This window comes from Euprymna scolopes, chromosome 12 (assembly GCF_053919585.1).
Source record: "Euprymna scolopes isolate OS-2025 chromosome 12, ASM5391958v1, whole genome shotgun sequence".
In the NCBI taxonomy this organism is placed as follows: Eukaryota; Metazoa; Mollusca; class Cephalopoda; order Sepiida; family Sepiolidae; genus Euprymna; species Euprymna scolopes.
The window spans coordinates 89,866,518-89,888,069 of NC_136493.1; the positions used below are offsets into that span (position 1 = coordinate 89,866,518).

At 33.1% G+C, this 21,552-nt stretch overlaps 1 protein-coding gene across 2 annotated transcripts in view; it reads left to right on the forward strand.

Moving 5' to 3' along the window:
* LOC145291416 (activating signal cointegrator 1 complex subunit 3-like) overlaps window positions 1-21,552 on the forward strand; it is a 958,449-nt gene that overhangs the window by 121,525 nt on the left and 815,372 nt on the right. For both annotated transcript variants that reach the window (XM_080137231.1, XM_080137232.1), the window contains exons 24-29: window positions 1,322-1,490; window positions 4,850-5,070; window positions 5,786-5,871; window positions 7,208-7,374; window positions 11,695-11,840; window positions 18,141-18,261. In XM_080137231.1, coding sequence (XP_079993357.1) covers window positions 1,322-1,490; window positions 4,850-5,070; window positions 5,786-5,871; window positions 7,208-7,374; window positions 11,695-11,840; window positions 18,141-18,261 — 910 coding nt within the window. The remainder of the gene's footprint in view (window positions 1-1,321; window positions 1,491-4,849; window positions 5,071-5,785; window positions 5,872-7,207; window positions 7,375-11,694; window positions 11,841-18,140; window positions 18,262-21,552) is intronic.

The following is a 21,552-nucleotide window of genomic DNA, read 5'->3' on the forward strand; positions in this document are numbered from 1 at the left end:
AGTGAGTGAGAAAGTTTATTCTAATTGTTAAAGGAAAGCAGCTTAGTCTTAGTAGCATTAAATGTTACCATCCATTTTCATCCCCATTTCTATTATAGACTGAGGATCATTTACTAAGATTTCAGCCATTTCCTCGAATATGTGTACATTCGTTTTTCTCACATGTCTACTATAGAGTGTGTGATCAACAGAACTTCAATGTTAATTCTCACTTTATACTCGAAGTCGATTTTATGACTCATGTCTGTAGTTGCATGTGAATGCTGGGCTCCCTATAGCTTAGTCTTTTTGAGGATGCAAAGGACTGACAAAGTTATGGTTTGGTGAATTTGTTGTGTGCCTTGATGGCAGTTCTGACTTTCTGCTATCAAGGATAACTGTGCTGAGACTGGGATTAGCTCTGCCTTACAGTTATTCTAGGCAGTATAGACATAGATGAAACTTTGAATAAATAGATGCACACATATCCCAGTTAAGGAAAAGGCCGAGAAGACTTGAAATGACTCAATCAAAAATGATCTCAAGCAATGATACATCAAAACAGATGTAAATGATAGTTTCAGAGAGAAAATCATTTTGTGCTTTAATGGCCAACATAAAACCCACATCGAAGGGTGGATAGATTTAAATTTATGAATGAACTATTGTTCATATTTATGCTTTGATTCAATTCATTTGACAACATTTGTTTTTGTTTTCTTTTGTTCCAGTATTTATTTGTTGTTCTAGAATCTATTTATTTTCCTAGCATTTATTATTTATAACATTTTTTTGTTCATAAAATTTTCTCGTTATCATTTAGAATTTAATCTAATTAAAAAAAAACATACATAAAAATCCTTATGATTTATGTACCCAGAATGGAAATGTCATATTCCAAAAATTATGTAAATTGATCAAGTAGTTTTTAAGTGATTACTTGAAATTTGTTAGTATTATAACATGAATCTAATAACTATGAATTATTGTTGAGTTATCTCCCTTTGATTCTGAACATTTTTTTTTAATATGGCAGGCAAGACTGTTACTTCTAAGATACTCATAAAATTTGATTTTTTTATTTTTAGTTAAAAATAAAATTATTTTATTAATTTACATAATTTTTGGAATATGACATCTCTGTTCTGTGATGGATACATAAATCATAACGATTTTTCTGTATTTTTTTTTAATTAGGTTGAATTCTAAATAAGAATCCATTTTCTAAACATTTTCTTTTTTGTATATATTGTTATATTCACATATTTTGTTGGTTTTTGTACCTTTGAAATGAATGAATTTTTCTTTTTATTGTTGATGTTCATATTTTAACATTTTTCAGGTTGTGAGAGATGAACCACAATCGATGGTTTTTACGATTCCGATATTTGAGCCACTGCCAAACCAATATTATGTGAAAGTAGTTTCTGATCGTTGGATTGGTTCCACAAGTGTCTTCCCAATTTCATTCCAACATTTGATCCTGCCTGAAAGACACCCTCCACATACAAGTGAGTTTTCAATGGCCATTTTGTTTGATTCTGGAATCATAATTAGAAACTTTACTTTATCGTCAAGGTAGCTTACGGCATAATCACACTGACACACCAGTTCTTGTTAGATGACCAAAGTTAAGCAACATGTAGCCTGGTCAGTACCAGATAGGTGACCATTTGGGAATACCAGGTACTGTATGTAGGAGGATATTGACATCTTGCAAGAGCTGCAAAAAACTTAACATTGTCATCTTTCCTGACTGGGTTATACATTCGAGTAGGGGCTGCTTATGAATTTGATATTCTCTAGACACTTCCTCCTTTGGAGGAAGCTGGTTCAAACCGTCTAGGATTAATGGCGCTAGTTATTTCATTTCACGAGAAATTTGAATTCATCACATTTTGTTGATAAATTGAAAATTAAAGCAAGTTGATTGCAGAAATCACTGACTCTTTAGATTTCTTTCTTTCACGGTGTATCAACCCTCTTTATTTTTATTTTTTATTTTATTTTTTTTTTAAGGTTATTTAATGTTGAAATACTACCTCTTGTAAACAATTTGAGTACTATTAATTGAACACAAATTGCTATATTACCCATAGCTGGAGAGGAGTAATTATAGGTGCATGTCTTTTTCACATTTGTCTGTGCATAACCCTCTAGCTGCATAACTGTCAGATACGTTCAAAGCGGGGGGGGGGGGGGCAGAGATGGGACTAGTGCCACTCATGCCCGGCACGGCCAATAACTCGGTCAATGTTATTCAAAATGGATTTAAAAAAGAGATTGTTTGGCCAGAAAAATGTAACCAAGAAGCGAGAAATTATCAAAGTTGGGCGGCCAACTCCTTTATTGGTGAATAAGGTTAGAACTTGTTTGTTCCAATCCAAATGGTTTAATGACATTGACGGGTTATGTGTGAGTAAATCTGAGGAAAAACTCTATTGTTGGCCTTGCTTGCTTTTCATGCCTAAATCAGGACAATCATGGACTGATACTGGCAAGGTACGTTAGTCAATCTGTGCTATACAATGGAGAGTCACGCAATAGCAACTATGATGACTTACTTTGGGTCCACGGACCATGGGTTGGGAACTGAAGTTGACAGAGGACAGTGGGGGGCACGAGTAGCAATAATAGGCTAGAGTCACTACTGGTTCAAAGATGAAGTACTGCTGCCACATCTGAGGAGGTGCCGTTCCGAGCACTCTTTCTTGCCATGACAGAGTACAAAATCAACTTTACAATCCAGTGGGGATGATCTGTTCTGTTCTGTAAAGCTCTTTTCTTGTAGTAACGTTATCTCTACTCTATCGTTATTTCTAGGTAAAGTGTTCAATTTAGCTTCAATCTCTTGTTCCTTGTTACATTCACAGCAAGCACTTGTAACAACTTAAAAGAACTTTCCTTTATTCTTCTGTGCCTGACACCAAAGAACTTTCCACCTGTGAAACACATTGCCACAAGATTGCTTCCCTAAGTACTGCAACATGGTCACCTTTCAAATCGAAGTCAATAAATACTTGTCATAAACAATTCTCATAAGTCATCAAACTTTATTCATTGCATTCATTATTTTCAATCCTCTTATAATATTCTTGATCATTCAACTGACAATTTATCCATTTCGTTAACTTTTATCCTCAAGTGACTTTTAAGGTGATGACTCCTTAATAAATATAAAAAAAAAAACAACTGAAGCCCTGTACAACCAAAATTCATCCGTTCATCATCCGTTCATCCTTTTTATGCTGCATAGCATGTCCTGGTGTGGAACATAATCTAAGTGGGTCAGTTAGCTTCCTCTTTCGAATGAGGAAGTTTCTAAGGAATATTAAATTCACAAGCGGTCCCCAGTCGCACATGTATTCCACTTAAAATGATTTTAATTACGTTAAATTTCACCGTCTTCTTACAACACCTGTTATTCCGAAATAGTCACCCATCTAGTACCAACCACGTTCAGTATCACTTAATTTGACGAAAGGTAGCATATCAATCTGTTGAAGCATAAAACAGCTACTTGGCAAAAATCTATGACATTATCTGTAGAATATCTTTAGTGTTGTAAGCTTATTAGTGTCTAACTCTTCACTCACCCCCTCACCCTCATTTCATCCTCATCTGTGGTGTTAGGAGGAATAAAGTCTGAGTGTACAATGAGGGAGGTTATTTAAAATTTAAATATAATGGAATTTATTGTATTTTTCTATCGCCCACACTGAGAATTGAACTTTCAACTGTCAGGAGAATATCACTTTTACAATTCTTTTCCTAGTACACTAACCACTGCGCCATGGGTCTTTACACAAGGAGAAATACAATTGTGAATTGCTTAGGACCTTCATCCAGTCATGGCTGATGGAACAAGAGCATGCTACCCCCGTGAAGTAAATAAAGTTTTTCAATCAAAATTCCCAAGTTCGGAAATGTTCCCTAGTTCGACAAGATACACCAGAAAAAGATCAAAGGTTACATCGACTGAAACATTATGAAAATATCACATTGAAGATGAGAACAGTAGTCCTATGAATCCAAATAATACTACTAAGATTCTTCGTAAACTTCTCAAGCGTGACAATTTAAAAAAAAAAAAAAAAACTGTACCTAATTCGACAAAAAGAAGATAAAAATGAATTTTCTATGCCATTGTGTATATAAAAATGGCCACAGATGTCCTGTACTTTTTTAAGTGTTGGACAGTGATGTCAGTTTTAGGCTCTCTAGATAGTTAATATTATTAAAGCGGAAGATTGTCTTTAAATCATATCCAGCCAGATTTCCATCAAGAATAATGTTCTCCAATTTTATCCTATCGTCTCTGCTTCTATCAAACCAGTTCCTTTCTTGTATCTTCAACTTCCTTTTTTGTATCACACCAAAGTATGGGTTTTTGTTGATCCTCTTCTTTCCCATTGGTTTCCAAATCATAGCTTGTCTTATTTAACCACATTTCTTCTGTAAGATTGATTTAACAACAAAATGCTGCCACAACCCTTTAGGGAGAGGTCTTCTTCTCGTTGATTTTTATTTTTAGGTGATTACTTAAAAATATTTATTATTACTTATAAACTAGACCAGACTAAGTAATTTTTTAAAGAAATTGTTGCTAATTGTGTTATATTTCCAATAACATGGTACAACAATAATGAATCAAAGCTGGTAAAAATCTGACAAGATAACTTTATATACTAGTTATCTATAACAATTTGCTTAAATGCAGATATTTTTTTTTGTATTTCTGGTATTTGTGGGGGGAGGGTATTTCGTCTTTGTAATTTTGGTATTTCATCTTTGTATTTCCGATATATATATTTTTGAAATTCTTTTTTTATAATTTTTTAACTTAAAATCTTTTTTATTTTATTTCTAGCTCTGCTGGATTTACAGCCGTTACCAAAAACTGCTTTAAAAAATAAAGATCTCGAAGATTTATACTCATTCACTCATTTCAATCCGGTTCAAACCCAAATATTCCACGCTGTTTACCATTCCGATTGCAATATTCTCTTGGGTGCCCCGACAGGATCAGGAAAAACCGTCGCTGCTGAAATGGCGATTTTTAGAGTTTTCCAAAATTATCCAGATGCCAAGGTAAATTTTTTTTAACCAGCTTGAAGTTTTATGCTGTTACATGAGTTTTTAAAATTTGAAGAATGCTCGTTTCAAGAATTAGTAAAATTAATTCCCTGATCACAAGTTTTGCACCACTTTTATGTCCACTTACAAACATTAAAATCAAGATTATCATTTGTGGCGAAAGTAATTTAAACAATAAAATGAACAAATATTTATTTATTTTTCATTTTTACTAAACCTTATGTCTAGAATCTTTATTCTAATTTTCATATCATAAAAAAACAATACATTATCTTGATTCTAGAAAATGTTTCAAATTTAAGGCTAAAGCTTAAGGGGTCTAAACAAAAAGTTGAAATTCAAGAAATCTTAATTGATGTCTTACCTATGTATCCAATTCGGTGTAAATCTGAAATATTTTAATTTTCAAAATGAGAGTTTGTGCTCATATTATTCACCTTAGTGAGCCTTTAAAATACTCTAAACAGATTGGAATTTGGAGAATATTTATTGATGGCTAATACCTCTTGTTAAAATAGATGAGAGATGAGCTTAAATGCTATTTGGGTTTGACTATCTGAAAACTGTGGCTAAAAATCAAGCATGTGACATTTGATGTTTTTTTTTGGGTTTTTTTTCTACAAAAGTCTCCATATTTGTAATGGTTGAGTAACCAAACCATAATTGATTTGCATTCCTTGTTGATTTTATTTACTTTATATCTTTTTAGGCTGTTTACATTGCTCCATTGAAAGCTTTAGTTCGAGAAAGAATGATTGACTGGAATGTCAGATTAGAACAAAGACTTGGAAAAAAGTAAGTTTTGGTTTTCATTTCTTTTCAATTTACCTCTCTTCTTCAAATGTATGGACTGTATTTTTTCTTTCCTTTTTTTTTTTTTGTTTAATTTTTCTTCAATCGAAGTTCTTGGAAATCGAGAGGCCTCTTCTTTGGGCTGACACTTTATTTCTATATGACATACATGGATTAAATTCTCCTTCATATCTCAAATATTGAATTAATAAAGAAGTGAAGAAAATTAAATTCTCTTTTCACAATTTTTTTTTTGGTTTCTTGGTTTTACCGACTTTCAGAACAAGAAGTGTTGGGTATGACCTTAAAAGATGAGGCACCATTTCAGAGCTAGGGGGAATATGAAGTTGTCCCTTAGTTACCATTGCTCCTAGGTCCTCTTTAGCCCCAGAGTGGTAATATCTGTTAGGGCATATGATACTACCAGATTAGGCTGCTTAAACAAAAATCCACCAAACATTGATGTTATTTTTTTCCCCCCTTTCTCTTTCCAAAACTCGAACATCAATAGTTTTCTTCTACAAAAGAATTAAACCAAATGCCATAAATATTTGAAAATATAAAAAAGCACGAAAACTTTCTTCAAAATTACTAAATTTGGCATTAAACAACCCCAAAAGGTTGATATACCGTAAAACAAACCAAACTCCATGAATAAATATTTGAAGATATGAAGAATTTAAAGCAGAATAATTTTCTCCAAAATTACTGGATTCAACATTAAATAACCCCAGGAGGATTGATATACTGTAAACAACCAACCAGAATTCACTTAGTCTGGTGGAGTATCCAGGTTAGTGCTACTACTAGACAACATCACTTAGAGAAGGTGCACCATTTTTTGTATAAGTCAGTGTGGGGTAGCCATACCAGTGAGGTCCTATTTGGGTTGTGAATGTTGTTATTTTGAATATTTGGTCAGGATTTGCTTGTAGGAGGAATTATTCTCTAACCAGGTTTTCTTGACAAATCCCTGTACAAAGAGACCTTAAACAGTTGAGGACAGTGTCTAGTAGGCATTCAAGTTCTCTCCAGTAGGTATTTAAGTTGAATTGTAATATTTGCTCATATGAATAATAAAATTATAAATAAAAATGCTAATAAAATAATTGAGTCTGACTGCATTTGAATTCCACTTTCAATTCTGAGAGTTTCTCTTGCAACAGTCATTTTGTTATTTTTTGTTTATTATTATTTTAATTTAAATCATTTTCCAAATTTAATTTTTAATCAATTTTATTTTCTGCCCCCCCCCTTTTTTATTAAGATAAAAATTATTAAAATACTTATACTAAGTTTAATCTGTGCATAGTTTAATTGATTTTATCATTTTTTCTAGAGTTGTGGAATTGACTGGAGATTTCACACCTGATGTGAAAGCCATCGCGAATGCAGATTTAATTGTTACAACACCTGAAAAGTGGGATGGTGTCAGTCGAAGCTGGCAAACCCGAAGTTATGTCAAACAAGTTGCATTATTGGTGATTGATGAGATTCACCTTCTGGGTAAGTGAAACAGACCTTGGATAATAATTGATTTAGGGTTGCAGAGGAGGTCTACTTGACATTGCCCACAGAAAGGGATAATAAAATAGAAGGTAAAAAAAAAGTGTGTGCAAGATCTTTTTCATCCTTTCCTTTTTCATTTGTTCTCTCTCTCTCTGTCTCTAGCACCTAGTCCAATGTAAAAAAAAAAAAGCAGACTGACTGTTTGACATAGTTTCAGTGTTTTTGAAATAACTTGCAGTAAGAATCAAAAAGTCATTTTCTTTTACTCTCTCACCTTCCACGTTAATTTGATTCTGCATGACCCCCCCCCCCAAAGAACTGAATCGAATGATTTAATGTTTGAAGTGTATCTTGTGTTGTTTCTGACTTCAAGTTGTTTACATACACATACGTACACATATACAGAATTGCAACTTACCTTGATATGATATGATCGTAACGATCTGGAAACTCATGTTTTTAGTTTATTGATTTTCTTTGACTTTGACTCAGAAAACAATTTTATCATAAAAGATTAATTCCTTGAATTTAAAAGTTTTCTAATACTACTGTCTGTAACTCCTTTTCTAGAAATAAGTCTATATTTCTTGACATTTTATTCATAACTAGCAGTTCAACCCAGCTTTGCTCGGGCCCTATGTACTGTTCATAACTTTATGTGCATATGTATATACATATATATTTGACTCATGACCAGGTAACTTACACCTAAAATTTCAAGTGTTTAGACCCAAAATTGGCGGAGGAGTTTGGTAGAGTCTACAATGTGGAATGGTTGACCCACTCAAACAAGACCGATGATGAGGGGAGATTCTGTCATGATTTCTCCATTGCTTATGACCTCACTCAGATTGTTCACGAACCCACCCGTGTGCCCGACAATGACGGCCAGTATGCAAGTCTCCTAGACCTTTTTCTCACAACTTGCCCTGAACTATGTTCAGTTTCCATTCTGTCTCCTCTTGGATCTTCCAACCACTCAGTTGTATCAATTAAGATAAAAATGAAATGTAATAAGTCCTCAGACGTACCTCTCCATCGTACAGTATATCGATACACTATGGCTGACTGGGATAGTTTCCGTACATTTATATCGAATCTTCCTGTGTTCCATGTTTAAAAAGGATGTGTCGTCTATAGTATCAGACCTGACAGAATGGTTAATTGTAGGTATACACAATTTCATGCCCTCGAAAAAGTTCCAGCAAAAACCTAACAGCCAGCCATGGTTTTCTTCAGAATGTGCTGCTATTGCGCACAGAAATCACTTTTTCCACTGCTTCCAACGTAATAGATGTATGGAAACTAAAGCCGCTTTCAGGACTGCCAGCAACCATTGTAAGAAAGTAATAAAGAACGCAAGAGAGTTGTATGCTCAGTCCGTCAAGTCCAAAGTAGCTGAGCAGCGGCTTGGTTCCCACCAGTTTTGGCAAATAGCAAACAGAATCCTGAATAGAAGCGTGTGCTCTATCCCAACTATCATCAATGAACCTTAGGTAATCTCGTCAGCATCAGACAAAGCCAAACTCTTTGCGAAGAACTTTGCAGCCAATTCTACCCTTTGCGACCAAGACCGCCAACCCCCAATATTTCTTCCTGTATCAGAAAACACACTATGTGATATACAAATATCTGTATGCGATGTTGCCAAGCTAATCAAAAACCTTGATTTCAGTAAAGCAACCGGCCCTGACGATATTCCAATTATAGTACTCAAAAAACTTCAACCAGAACTAGCACCCATACTTACAAAACTGTTTAAACGTTGTCTTAAGGAGAATTGCTTTCCATCACCCTGGAAAATCTCATCAGTATGCCCTGTATTTAAGAATTCAGGTGATCGTTCATCCCCCTCTCAGTACAGGCCAATAAGTCTCCTGTGCGTCATGAGTAAGTTGCTGGAATCTGTGTTAAATAGAGAAGTAATCAACCATCTCAGCAAAAATAACCTTCTTAGTGACACACAATATGGTTTCCGTTCTGCTAGATCTACAGCAGATGTGCTTACTGTTATATCTCATAGGATTAGCGAATCTCTTGACAGAGGCAACCTTTCTAGGGCAATTGGTCTTGACATATCAAAGGCCTTTGATAGGGTATGGCATAAAGGTTTACTTCACAAGATCTCCAGCTATGGTATAGCTGGAAATGTCTTCTCAATTATTAAATCATTTCTCTCTGATAGGTTCATAAGAGTAGTAGTTGATGGGCAAAAATCAGAAGCTCACAGTATAAATGCTGGAGTCCCTTAGGGGTCCATCCTGGGCACAACTCTTTTCCTGATCTACATTAATGATCTTCCAAATCACATCCTTACATCATAGACATTCGTAGACATTTTTGCTGACGACACTACCATCTATGGTAGCACATCTAAGACCGTAAATGACCAAGTTCTCTCCGATTCTCTCTCCTCTGATCTTGACCACGTTGTACAATGGGGAAAGGAGTGGCTGGTTACTTTTAATGCATCTAAAACCAAGCTTCTATATTTACATCATCAACGTTCTGATCCCCATCTGGCATCAATTAAAATGAATGGCTCTCGTCTTGGGGAGGCCTCAAGTTTTGACAGGCTTCTGGGCTTGACCTTTACTCCTGATCTTAAATGGAATACGTACATCAAATCTGTTGCCAAGGCCGCTGGAAAAATGGTCGTATCCTTCTATCGATCCAGTAGATATCTCACTGCTGATGCAATTCTCTATCTATATAAGAGCCAGATACGTCCAAGGATGGAATACTGTTGCGACATATGGGCAGGAGCTGCTAGAAAAGACTTGTCCTGCTTTGATAGGGTTCAAAATAGACTTCGTGGCCTAGTGGGAGATGTCCTTTTCTCTTCGCTGCAATCTCTATCTGACAGAAGAGATGTTGCGAGTTTGTCTCTGCTTTATCGTTATTTTCATGGAAAGTGTTCGACTGAGCTTCAATCTATGGTCGCCCCTCGCCAAACTTTCACAAGAAACACTAGACTAGCTGAAAACATTATCAATAATTTTACACACTCTTTATCTGTGCCTAAATCTAAACAGATTCTATGATCAAAGCTTCTTTCTTAGAACTGCACGCCTGTGGAATTGTCTTCCATTTTCCTGCTTTCCAGCTGTCTATAATATGGTTGTCTTCAAGTCCAACGTGAACAAATTTCTGATGAGCGGTTCCACTTAAGTTAACAAATTTACCGAACTTCCATTACTATCGATTACTATATTGTCCTTTTGACTACTCTACACTTTTTAACCCTTATCCTTGAGTGGCCTATCGGCCTTGATAAGTGGTGACGCCTATGTAAAAAAAAAAAAAAAAAAAAAGTCAACTCTTTCAAATTGATCTCTTGGCAGCCAAACTTTTTAAACCAATATATATATATATATGCATACATAAATATATATATAGAAATAGGTTGGTGTTTACTATAACCTTTTTATGCAAATATTACGCAAGTATAAATCATGTAGAATATCTGCATGAATATAATTACATGTAATAGTTAACTAAAGAGGATTATTTTATAAGAAAGCAAAAAAAAAAAAAAACTAATAGGAAATTAATCAAAATGAATGTTTAAAAGAATATGCAAATTAGCTAGATCTTTTACAGATGAATGCAATTCCAAGAGCCATATATAACAAACTTGTATTTTCTTTTTAAATAAATAGAAAAAAGGTTTTTTTAAGTGAATATCAATACACACACAAAAAAACAAACTTATGGGAGTATAGATATACGTATATCTTTTATGACAAAAAGCATTTTTTTTTTTTCAGTAAAGTAGGTTCGAAAGCATCATAATATGGCAGTAATTTAAAGAAATGTTATTTGAGCCAAATTCATACTATTTTTCTAATGCCTCTAAAATGAAGGGATTTGGCATTTTTGTGGAAATCGCTCCAGACAAAGCATGAAGCCACTCAATGTAAGAAGCTAAAAAATACTACTTCAGAATCAAAAACTAGTCAATGTTAGTGTTAGATGGATAGATTTCTAACCAAGAAGACAGTGATTCTTCCCCCTTTGTCAGAAACAACACTTATGGAATGTGAGGACTAAAGGACAAAATATTGGTAAGTGAGTTACAAGACTGTCAAAAGTAAATCCGTTTACTTTCTACTCTCCTTAAAGAAATAAAATAATCTCTTTTTTTTAAAGTCAAGCAACAACCTTTGCCTGGCACACACGTGTCTGTATTCATGCATATTCAAACCATTGTTGCTAAATAAACGCAGATTATTTCTTTTTCATTTTTTTTTGTTTTAGCAGTAAGAGATTTCTATTAAAAAAAAAGTAAAAATTGTGTTTTTATCATTTTGTTAGGGGATGAACGTGGTCCTGTTCTGGAGGTGATAGTCTCTCGAACTAATTTCATTTCATCTCATACGGAGAAAAATGTCCGCATTGTTGGCCTCTCAACCGCCCTTGCAAATGCCCGTGATCTTGCAGACTGGCTGAACATCAAACAAGTAAGTAAAAGTAAAATTGAACCAAAAAGGAAAATTTTTCATTATTTTTTTTTAATTAAAAAAATTTTTTTTTTTTACTGTACTTTTTGGCCTTATTCCAGTACTTTTAAAAAAAGAATTATAGTTAATAGCTTTCTGGAAATTTCCTTGTTTAATTTAATCAACACATAAGCAGTTTAGTTTAAAACTTCTGTAAGGTTGCTATCAGCAACTGCAAAAGGCTGCGGAAACAAACTGGAGAGTCGAACCATGATAAAAAGTCCAATTTAAACAATGCAAATAATATAACAACAAAATGGCAGAGATTACAACAACTGAAATGTTATTCCTTAATTGGAATTCATTTTTGAGATGAGCATTATATATATTAATTTATTTTTATTTTGGACTACTAACTTTTGGACTGACGAAGGCCAGAGGAATTAGTTGGCCGAAACGTTGTGAATAAACAAACCAATAAAAGATGAAAAACAACAACTAATAAAGATGAGAATAGTAGTCCGAAATAAAAATAAATTAATAACTGAAATGTTATTGTAGCAGTCATGGTTGCGATAACAGCACAATGCTTATAATCTAAATAATAATAAATGTCCTGTTTTCATAAGCCTCTGAGACTGATCTTCACTCCAGACTTAAAATGGAAGTCTTGCATCAAATCCATTGCTAAGGTCACTGCAAAAATGGTTGCATCATTCTACGACTCCAGAAGATGTTTCATTCCTGACACAATCCTCCACCTTCTACCTGTATAAGAATCAAATATATCCTAAGATGAAGTACTGTTGCCAGAGTACCTTTTTTCACCTTGAGAAAGTACAAAACTGACTTTGAAATCTAGTGAGGGGGAGGGGGTCATCTTTTTTTTGTCTTTCCTATAACTGCTTTCTCACAGAAGAGAGATTGTTAGCGTTTCTCTACATTATTTTCATGGCAGGTACTCAACTAAACTCCAATCTACCATTTGCCGTGTAAAACATCTGCAATAAAAACTTGTCTAACTACAACCACTGTCAATAATTTCCCTTTCTCCCACTGTATACCGGTCCTGGATATGACCTAAAACTATATCCGATGGTGACACCCCACCTTGCGGGCTTTGGGGAGTGTGGAGCCACCCTTTAATTGCCATTGCTCCCAAGTCCACTCTGACCCGGAGTGGTACTACCTGTTAGGGTCCCAACTATGGGTTAAATAGAATCTGACTTAAAAAAAATAAACTCCATTAAAAATCGTTCCTCAAAATAACTAGATTCGGCATTAAATAACCTGAAAAAGGTTGATATGCCGTAAAACAAAAACAACCAACCAAACTACTGTATACCTGTGATCTTGCAAACTGGCTGAATATCAAACAAGTAAATAAAAGTAAAATTGAGTCAAAACGGGAAATTTTTAATTAAAAAATGTTTTTTTTTTGGGGGGGGGGGTTGCTATACTTTCTGGCCTTATACCAGCACTTTTTTTCAATAGTTTATAGCTTTCTGGGAATTTCTTTTGTTTAATCTGCACATGTAAACTGCTCTCATGAGACATTTAAATAGTTTAGTTTAAAACTTGTGTAAGGTTGCTATCACCGACTACAAAAGGCCACGGAATTAAACTAGAGAGTAGAACCATGATAAAAAGTCCAGTTTGAATGACGTAAATAATGATAACAAAATGATGGCGATTACAGCAACTTTTCTCCACTCGCTTTTTTGTTATCATCTTTATTTCATACTCAACTTCCTCATTTCAACCACCGTGTCACTTCACTATGCATCTATCTACATCTGATCTGTTACTTCGAACAGTGAATCCTTCAAATAACGTACTTTTCTAACTTCGGGCATGGCTGCTACCTGAAACAGTGACAATGCAATCAGTTCTTTCATTTTTATTGTTCTTCAATATTTCTATTGTGAAGCGATTTATTGAAATAAAATATAAGAAAAGGACATTGAAAAATATACAATAAAAATTAACAATTGTTTGTTTACACTTGTAATATTTCAATTTTTACTTTCACTTATAGTCAGCTAACGTACTTCTTAATTTCCAACATAGCGCTACCGGGAGTAGTTACAGGGCAAATCACGTTTATTGTTCTTCAGTATTTCTATTGTGAAGCGATTTATTAAAATATAAGAAAAGGACATTATTGCAAAATATACAATAAAACTTAACAAAATTATAAAAAGAAAAAAAATAATACAATTAGTCTTTATTTCCATTTTTAATAACAAAAATAAAATTTAAGTTTTTATTTTATTTGAAATTTTATAAGAAATATATTTATGAAATTATAAAAATGTTTTCTTTTTTAATAAAGTTTTTATTTGAATTTATATAATAAATATATGTTTATGATAAAATTATTGAGATCAAAACAAAATTTCAAACATCATAAAAACATGTATCTAATGCATAATAATCCCAAAATTGTTTAAAAACAGATTTTAAAGTGTTTTCGATAATTCTTTAAAAAAAGAAAAAAGTGCAAAAAATGTTTTCCATATTTTTTTTTAAAAATAAATAAAATAAAACTGATTTCAATAATTCTTAAAAAAAACAAAAAAACTAATTTCTATAATTCTTAATTAAAATAAGACTGAAAAACTTTTCAATGATTGGAAAACTTGATAAAAGAAATACATGCACAGAGGATATATACAGCATGAGAAAAAAGCAAAGGAACCGATTTGTCTTGTCATCTCTTCTGATAGCAGCCACGCTGGAAATTAGGAAGTACGTTAGCTGACTATAATTGATTCTCCCACTATTCTTCGACACTTTTTGAAATAGATCTGGTAATTGAAAAATTCAATAATTTTTCAATTTAAAATTACAAATAATTGGCTTTTTTTTTTTGCAATTTATTCAAGTCATAAACTATTAACCACATGTCAGTTGACCTAATCTTGAATACTCCAAAATGCAGATATTTAAAAAGATAACGTATGAAAGTAAAAAAAACAAGTATATGGAGCATTTATTTCATAGGACGTCTTGCAAATATCATATTTACTAAAACGATGTTTTCGATTTTCATTTCTATTTTTATACTTTTTATTCATTATCTTTGAATTTAGTGAGTATATAAGAATGGATGGAGTTTGCTCTAATATTCCAAGCTCCTTAAAAGTTAATTTAGTTAAATATTAGACATACCTACATCTTTAATTTGGGTCTTTTAAAAGTAAAGTGTACCATAATTAAAAAATAAAGACTTAAAATTATTTCATAACAAAAAAAAATGCTTCATAAGAGTACACAGTTAATTTACTTAAAAGCTTCCACTTCTTGCCAATTCATTGTTTTTTGCTGTTTAGATGTGAGCTCGCTCTCTAAAAACAGCCTACCAAATTCAAGAGGTTACAAAATTAGAACAAAATGAAGATTCAGTGTTTTATTCTTTGTAAATGTTTCATGAAATCTGACATCATGTTCAGTGTTTTAAGAAGTTTACTATGGAAAATGAAATAAGTCAACAGTAGAAAGTTGTTTCAACACTAAACAGCTTAGTGATCGAGTCACAAATTGACCATGTTTCTTAAAGTATTGGCATCATTCAACAAGATATGGAATAATAACTTATCACATAAAACAAATGGTTTCGTTAAAAAAAAAAATAACCCCCCAAAAAACATATTACTGAGATATAAACTGGGGAGGAGGCGGCGATGTGAAACTCAAACTGTCACACTACACAACTATAAAAGTATATATTTGCTAATGATGTATAACATATAATTATCATGATAAATATTTTGTTGGCTACATCACATCCATATGACATATTTTTGTTCATTTTTCATTGTGTTAGAATATTATTTCAATAATTTTTATCATGTATATTATTTTGGGGATTGATACACCCACTTACACTGCATTGGACTTAGTTTTTGGAACCTCTCCAGATCAATTCCAGACATGTAGAACTTACCTGAGGACTATTTTTCCGGGGAACATTACACTACAGTCCATCCTTGAAGCATTTCCAAATCATTTACTGATTTTTGACGTTCTGATAAGGATTACATAACCCAAGATTTCTTGCACTGAAGTTTATTTTCAAACCTATTTCTATTGGATTACTGTCATCCAGCTCGGATTATCATTCCAAGGATTTGATTGGACTATCTATTATGTTTTAATTTTTTTTCTATCTTATTTTTACTTAAATTTTTGTTTCATTTTTCTCTACCCACTTTAAATGTTTTTTTTATTTTACTTCCTGTTTCATATTTTCTTATTTCCCGTTATTTACCAATATTCCTTGATTTTTATCCTCATCCCCTTTAATAGTCCCCATTAATTCACTGCACATATTTTTTCATTTTTTTTTTTTAATTTTTAAACTAAATGTTCTCAAACCAGTTTTATTTTTGTGGGCCATTATAATGTTATAATGCCGTTTTTTCACCCCCCCCCTCTTTTGATGAGACACAGTTTCAAACTGCCATGGCCTAAAGCGGTTCTTTTTCTCTTTCCTCTTATTTTTGTCCTTATTGATCTGATGATTTAATAAAGTTCTATGTAACTTTTATTCCTCATCTTTTTAATTTAATTTATATATATATGTTGGGATGGTTAATCGGAATTGGGAGCTTGAAAAATAGGAACTTTTGGGATTATCGGAATCGGAAAATTTTGTGCATATTTTCCAATGCTAAAAATTTTGTCTTTTTTATTTGATTTGGTTTAAAACAACATCTTCCGCTGCAGGTAGTAATGATAAAATAATAAATATTTATATGATTTTAAACTACCAGTAAAATTAAAGTCTATAGATCATCCCCCACCCCCAGTGTATTTTTATGCTTGAGAAACTATGTACACATCTAACATACTTTTTGTTTTTGTTTTTTTGACAATAATCAGGAATAAATAACAACTTTATAGTTAAATATTTAGAAATTTCTAAAAAAATTGGAATCAGTACTTGTATTGGAATCAGTAATTGATCAGAATCGGGAAAAATATTGGAATTGTCCCATACATATATATATATAAATATTGGAATTGTCCCATACATATATATATATATATATATATATATATATATATATATATATATATATATATATATATGATGGAAATTATTGAAATAATATTCAAATGTAATGAAAAAGAAAATAACAAAATATACTTTATATATTCATTAACATTTTGTCTTTATTTCATTCATTTTGAGAAATTCTTGAAATAAAGACGAACCATTGATAAATATATAATTTGGGTTTTTCATTTTCCATTTTATGAATATTATGGCAATAATGTATATTAAATAAGGTTTCATGATATTTCCATAATTATAAATTTTCTACACCTATACATTCCTGTATTTAATCAATACAATATGATAGGATACTCATCTAAAACACTTCTATATTCACCATAACTTGCTGTATGTGTTGCTACATTTATTTATTTTTTTACTTGGGAGGTTACCCTTTATCAAGGCCTGGAGGCCACTCTAGCATAATGGTTAAGTGTTTGGTAAATGGTGAGACAACATAATCACTTATGGTGGAACTTGGGAAGTTGCATACATTATTTTAAAGCTTGGCTCAGTAGGAATTTATTCACATTAGATTTAAAGACGAACAAGTTATAGTCAGTTGGAAAGCAGACACATATTGAATAATAATAGGGATGTAATAACTGGGATTAAGTGTATATAATAAAGCAACAAATATATAAAAATAAAGATGAAATTTTAATAAAGCAACAAATATATAAAAATAAAGATGATGAAATTTTAAAAATAGACTTTATGAGTAGCAAACAAGAATATTGCATTATTCCTTGATGTGTGAAGCATTCTGACTTATTCTTATGTCAAAATAATTTCATTCAAATAAGCGGAAACACCATCTGACCATTGTCTCTTAGGGATATAAAACTTAGTATAATCGTAGCAACTATGTGTTTAATTTTATATATTTCTATGTAAATTATTCACTGTTTCTTGATTTGGGTATTTGAAACATTTGTAAAGACAATTTAAGGGTGAAAGTGCGCTGGTTAACTACTGGAAGACTTACCTTTCAGAATTTGGGATTAAATTGTTAGATTAAAGTACAGAATAGTTACAAATCATCCTCCCCATGTTAAATAATAGGTTTCTAATTAATTAACCCACAAAACAAAATAAGTTCAACAACAAATACCCAACTTCTTAAAGGTGTTCAACCAGCATACTTTTACTAATTTAAGAGAAGACATTTTAATCAATCATTGCTTTGATTTACAAGAATGAAATTTTTGTTTCTGCCAGATTTTTTAATTTGGTTTCCTCATTTCCTATTGCAGATGGGGCTTTATAATTTCCGTCCCTCAGTGCGACCAGTTCCTCTTGAAGTCCACGTTTCTGGATTTCCAGGCCAACATTACTGCCCACGAATGGCATCCATGAACAAGCCTGCTTTCAATGGTATCTTTTTGTTTTCACACCTTTTGATCAATTTCAATGGTATTTTTTTCATTCTTTTGATCAATTTCAATAATATTTTTTGATCGATTTCAGTGGTATTTTTTGATCGATTTCAGCGGTATTTTTTGATCAATTTCAATAATATTTTTTGATCGATTTCAGTGGTATTTTTTGATCAATTTCAATAATATTTTTTGATCAATTTCAATAATTTTTTTTTTTTTCACTCATTTCAATCAATTTCAATGATTATTGAATAAAAAAAGAACGATCAGAAAACTGTTAAAAAAATAAAATACCTGCACAGGCGATATATATCAGTCAGGAAGCAGACACATCTCGAATAATAATAGCAGATGTAATAACTAGGATTAAGTGATTGCCGGTTCAGCCTGAACCATAATTGACAGAAAATATTGAGGACCTGGGTCAAATTCTGTAAGAGTATGGATCAATTAATAGACACAAATTACTCGTCAGACAATTTAACCTTTTGTTTATGTGCTAGCGAGTAGTGTTGGGATGATTAATCAGAACACTCAGAACTTTTTGGGGTATTGGAATCGGAAAAATTTGTGCCTATTTTCCAATTTTAAAAACGATTCATTTATCTACTTTTATTTGATTTTGTTTAAAACAAAACCTTCTACTGCTGGTAGTAACAATAAAATAAGAATTTATTCATTTTCAACTACCAGTAAGAATGAAATCTGTAGATTATCGCGCCACAAGTTTGCTTTTACATTTGAGAAGATATCTGCACATTTAACACATATTTTTACGGTAATCGGTGAAAAATAAGTTTATAGTTAAATATTTAGACATTGATAAAAAGAAGCGGAATCTGGGATTGTATCAGGGAAAATATTAGAATTGTCCCATCATTACTAACGTGTCCCCACTTATTAAGACTGAAAGGCCACTCGAGGATAAGGGTTAATGAATTTGTCGGATTGATGATGAGACAACACATAATGATGGTTGTGACTGGGCGGACTTTGATGATTTGAGAGGCTCAACAAGAATTTGTTAAGATTGGACTTAAAATTGACTGTGCTGTAGTCTGTTAGGAAACAACTCTATGGTATTGTGTTCCACAGACATTTTTGGAAAGAAACTCAGTCATGGTTGGTTGTTTTATTGTACAACATATCAATTTTTTCGAGTTATTTAATGCCGATGCTAGTCATTTTGGGGAAAGTTTTTTAGCTTCAAGTTCTTTATAACTTTTAAATATTTATTCATGGTGTTTGGTTTGATTGTTTTATAGATGGAAATTTAAAAAGAAAAAAAGCATGATGCTAGGCAAAGTGAGACAATCACTTCTAACTTACCAAATCATCTCAAATAGATTTGGAAAGTAATCCTTCACTATATGATAAAATGTTGGTTTTTCTTCTTTAGGTTATCAGAAATGGTAATTTATATATGAAAAGAAATTAACTTGATTCTATTTTTTTCTTTTTTTTTTTTTTACATTTTCACCCCAAACAAGGCATATTGCCACTTTGATGTAGGGGGCTACTATTAGGGACACAGGCTGCAGGGGTACTAGGTGGAGAGTTGGCCAGCAAGATGTCGGTTCACGTTACACTTGAACTTCTGCATATCAGTACAGTTGGGGAAGCAGGAACCCGGAAGGGAATTTCAAAGTCTAGCAGTTCTGGGGAAGAAACTACTGGAGTAAAAGGCTCTTACATCTAGGGAACTCAACTGTGAAGGGGTGGGATTTTACTGCTTTTTGGGTTTGTCGGGGGTATTTACGTAGAGGGGGTACAAGTGCTTGCAGTTCGTCGGAACATTCACCGTTAAAGTACTTGTAGAACAGGCAGAGGGATGCTACATTTCGTTGATGGGACAGAGGCTGAAGCTTTGATGACAGTTCAGGACCTATTAGGTTGGCGACTCTCTTTTGAACCTTGTCTAGGAGTGAGAGACTAGTAGCAGATGCACCAGCCCAAATATGACAACAATACGCTGTACATGGGTGAATGGTTGCCTTATAGAGGTACAGGATACTTTCGGGCGTTAGTAGGTTTCTAGCATGGTAGAGAGAACCTACCTTTTTCGCAGCGGTCCTGGCAATGCTCTCAATGTAATTGTTCCAATTCATGTTTCCTGTGAACGTTAGGTCAAGGAGTTTAAAAGATGTGCTTTCAGATAAAGAGTCTTTGGCCATTGCTATTGGTGGTAGAGAAGGTTTCTTGTAGTTATTGTAGAAAACAAGTTTAGTCTTGGCAGCATTGAATGTGACCATCCATTTTTGTCCCTATTCCACTACAGATTGGAGGTCATCCTCTAGTGTTTCTGCCATTTCTTTAGATATGTGTTCATTTGTTTTCCTGTCGTGTCTGTTATAGAGCGTGGTGTCATCAGCATATATACCCATCTCACAGACAATTTTGTCAGGGTGGTCATTTATGAATATTAGGAATAATAGAGGTCCAAGGATAGACCCCTGAGACACTCCCGCATTTATATCATATCGTTTTGATATACGACCATTGAGGACAACCTGGATTCTTCTCTTATCTAAGAAGGATTTAATTATCTATGCTTCCTAATAGGCAAAAGAGGAGTATGGAAGCCAGATGATAGGCAGTGCCTATCTACTCCTTAAGCAGTTTAGGTTTGCAGACCGGTAATTTGTTTGAGTCATCAGCTCTAGGAAGGATGTCATTCAAGACTGGAGAGGCGTCCCTCCCCTTAGGTTTAGCTTCAGTTTTCCTTCTCCTAGACGGATGATCTGGGAAGACCTATACGTCCATCAGCACCGAGAGGGTTTGCCCCGCGCCTGGGTCCTAATCTAGGTATTTCTGCGACCCTGCGTGGTTAGTTAATGTTACTGGGTTAGTATGCAAATGTTATGTCTACTGAAAAATTACACTCCTCAAAATGATTAAGGGACATTGCTATTACATTGTTACTGGAGGTGGGGGGGGGGGGGTAAAAGTTCATGCTATATTTGCAACAGGTTAGTTGAAAGGAGTTAAGATATGGTTTGATATTTTTCCTTTAAATTTAGAATTTTTTTTTTTTTTTCTTTATATGTTGGCTTAGGAATAGGATAACGTGTTACAGAATGGCTTGATATTAAGATTTAGTTAAAAATGTTGTTGTCCAAGCTCTGGGTATTTTAGATGGCTTGAGGGTTAAGTGCTGTATCTATGCTGTCAGATACAAGTCATTTTTAATATGAAGTACAAGACAGTACAAGTATAAATTGGAAGTAAAATTATAAGCTATGACGTGTTCAGTATGTATAATAAAGTAAATATATATATATATGGG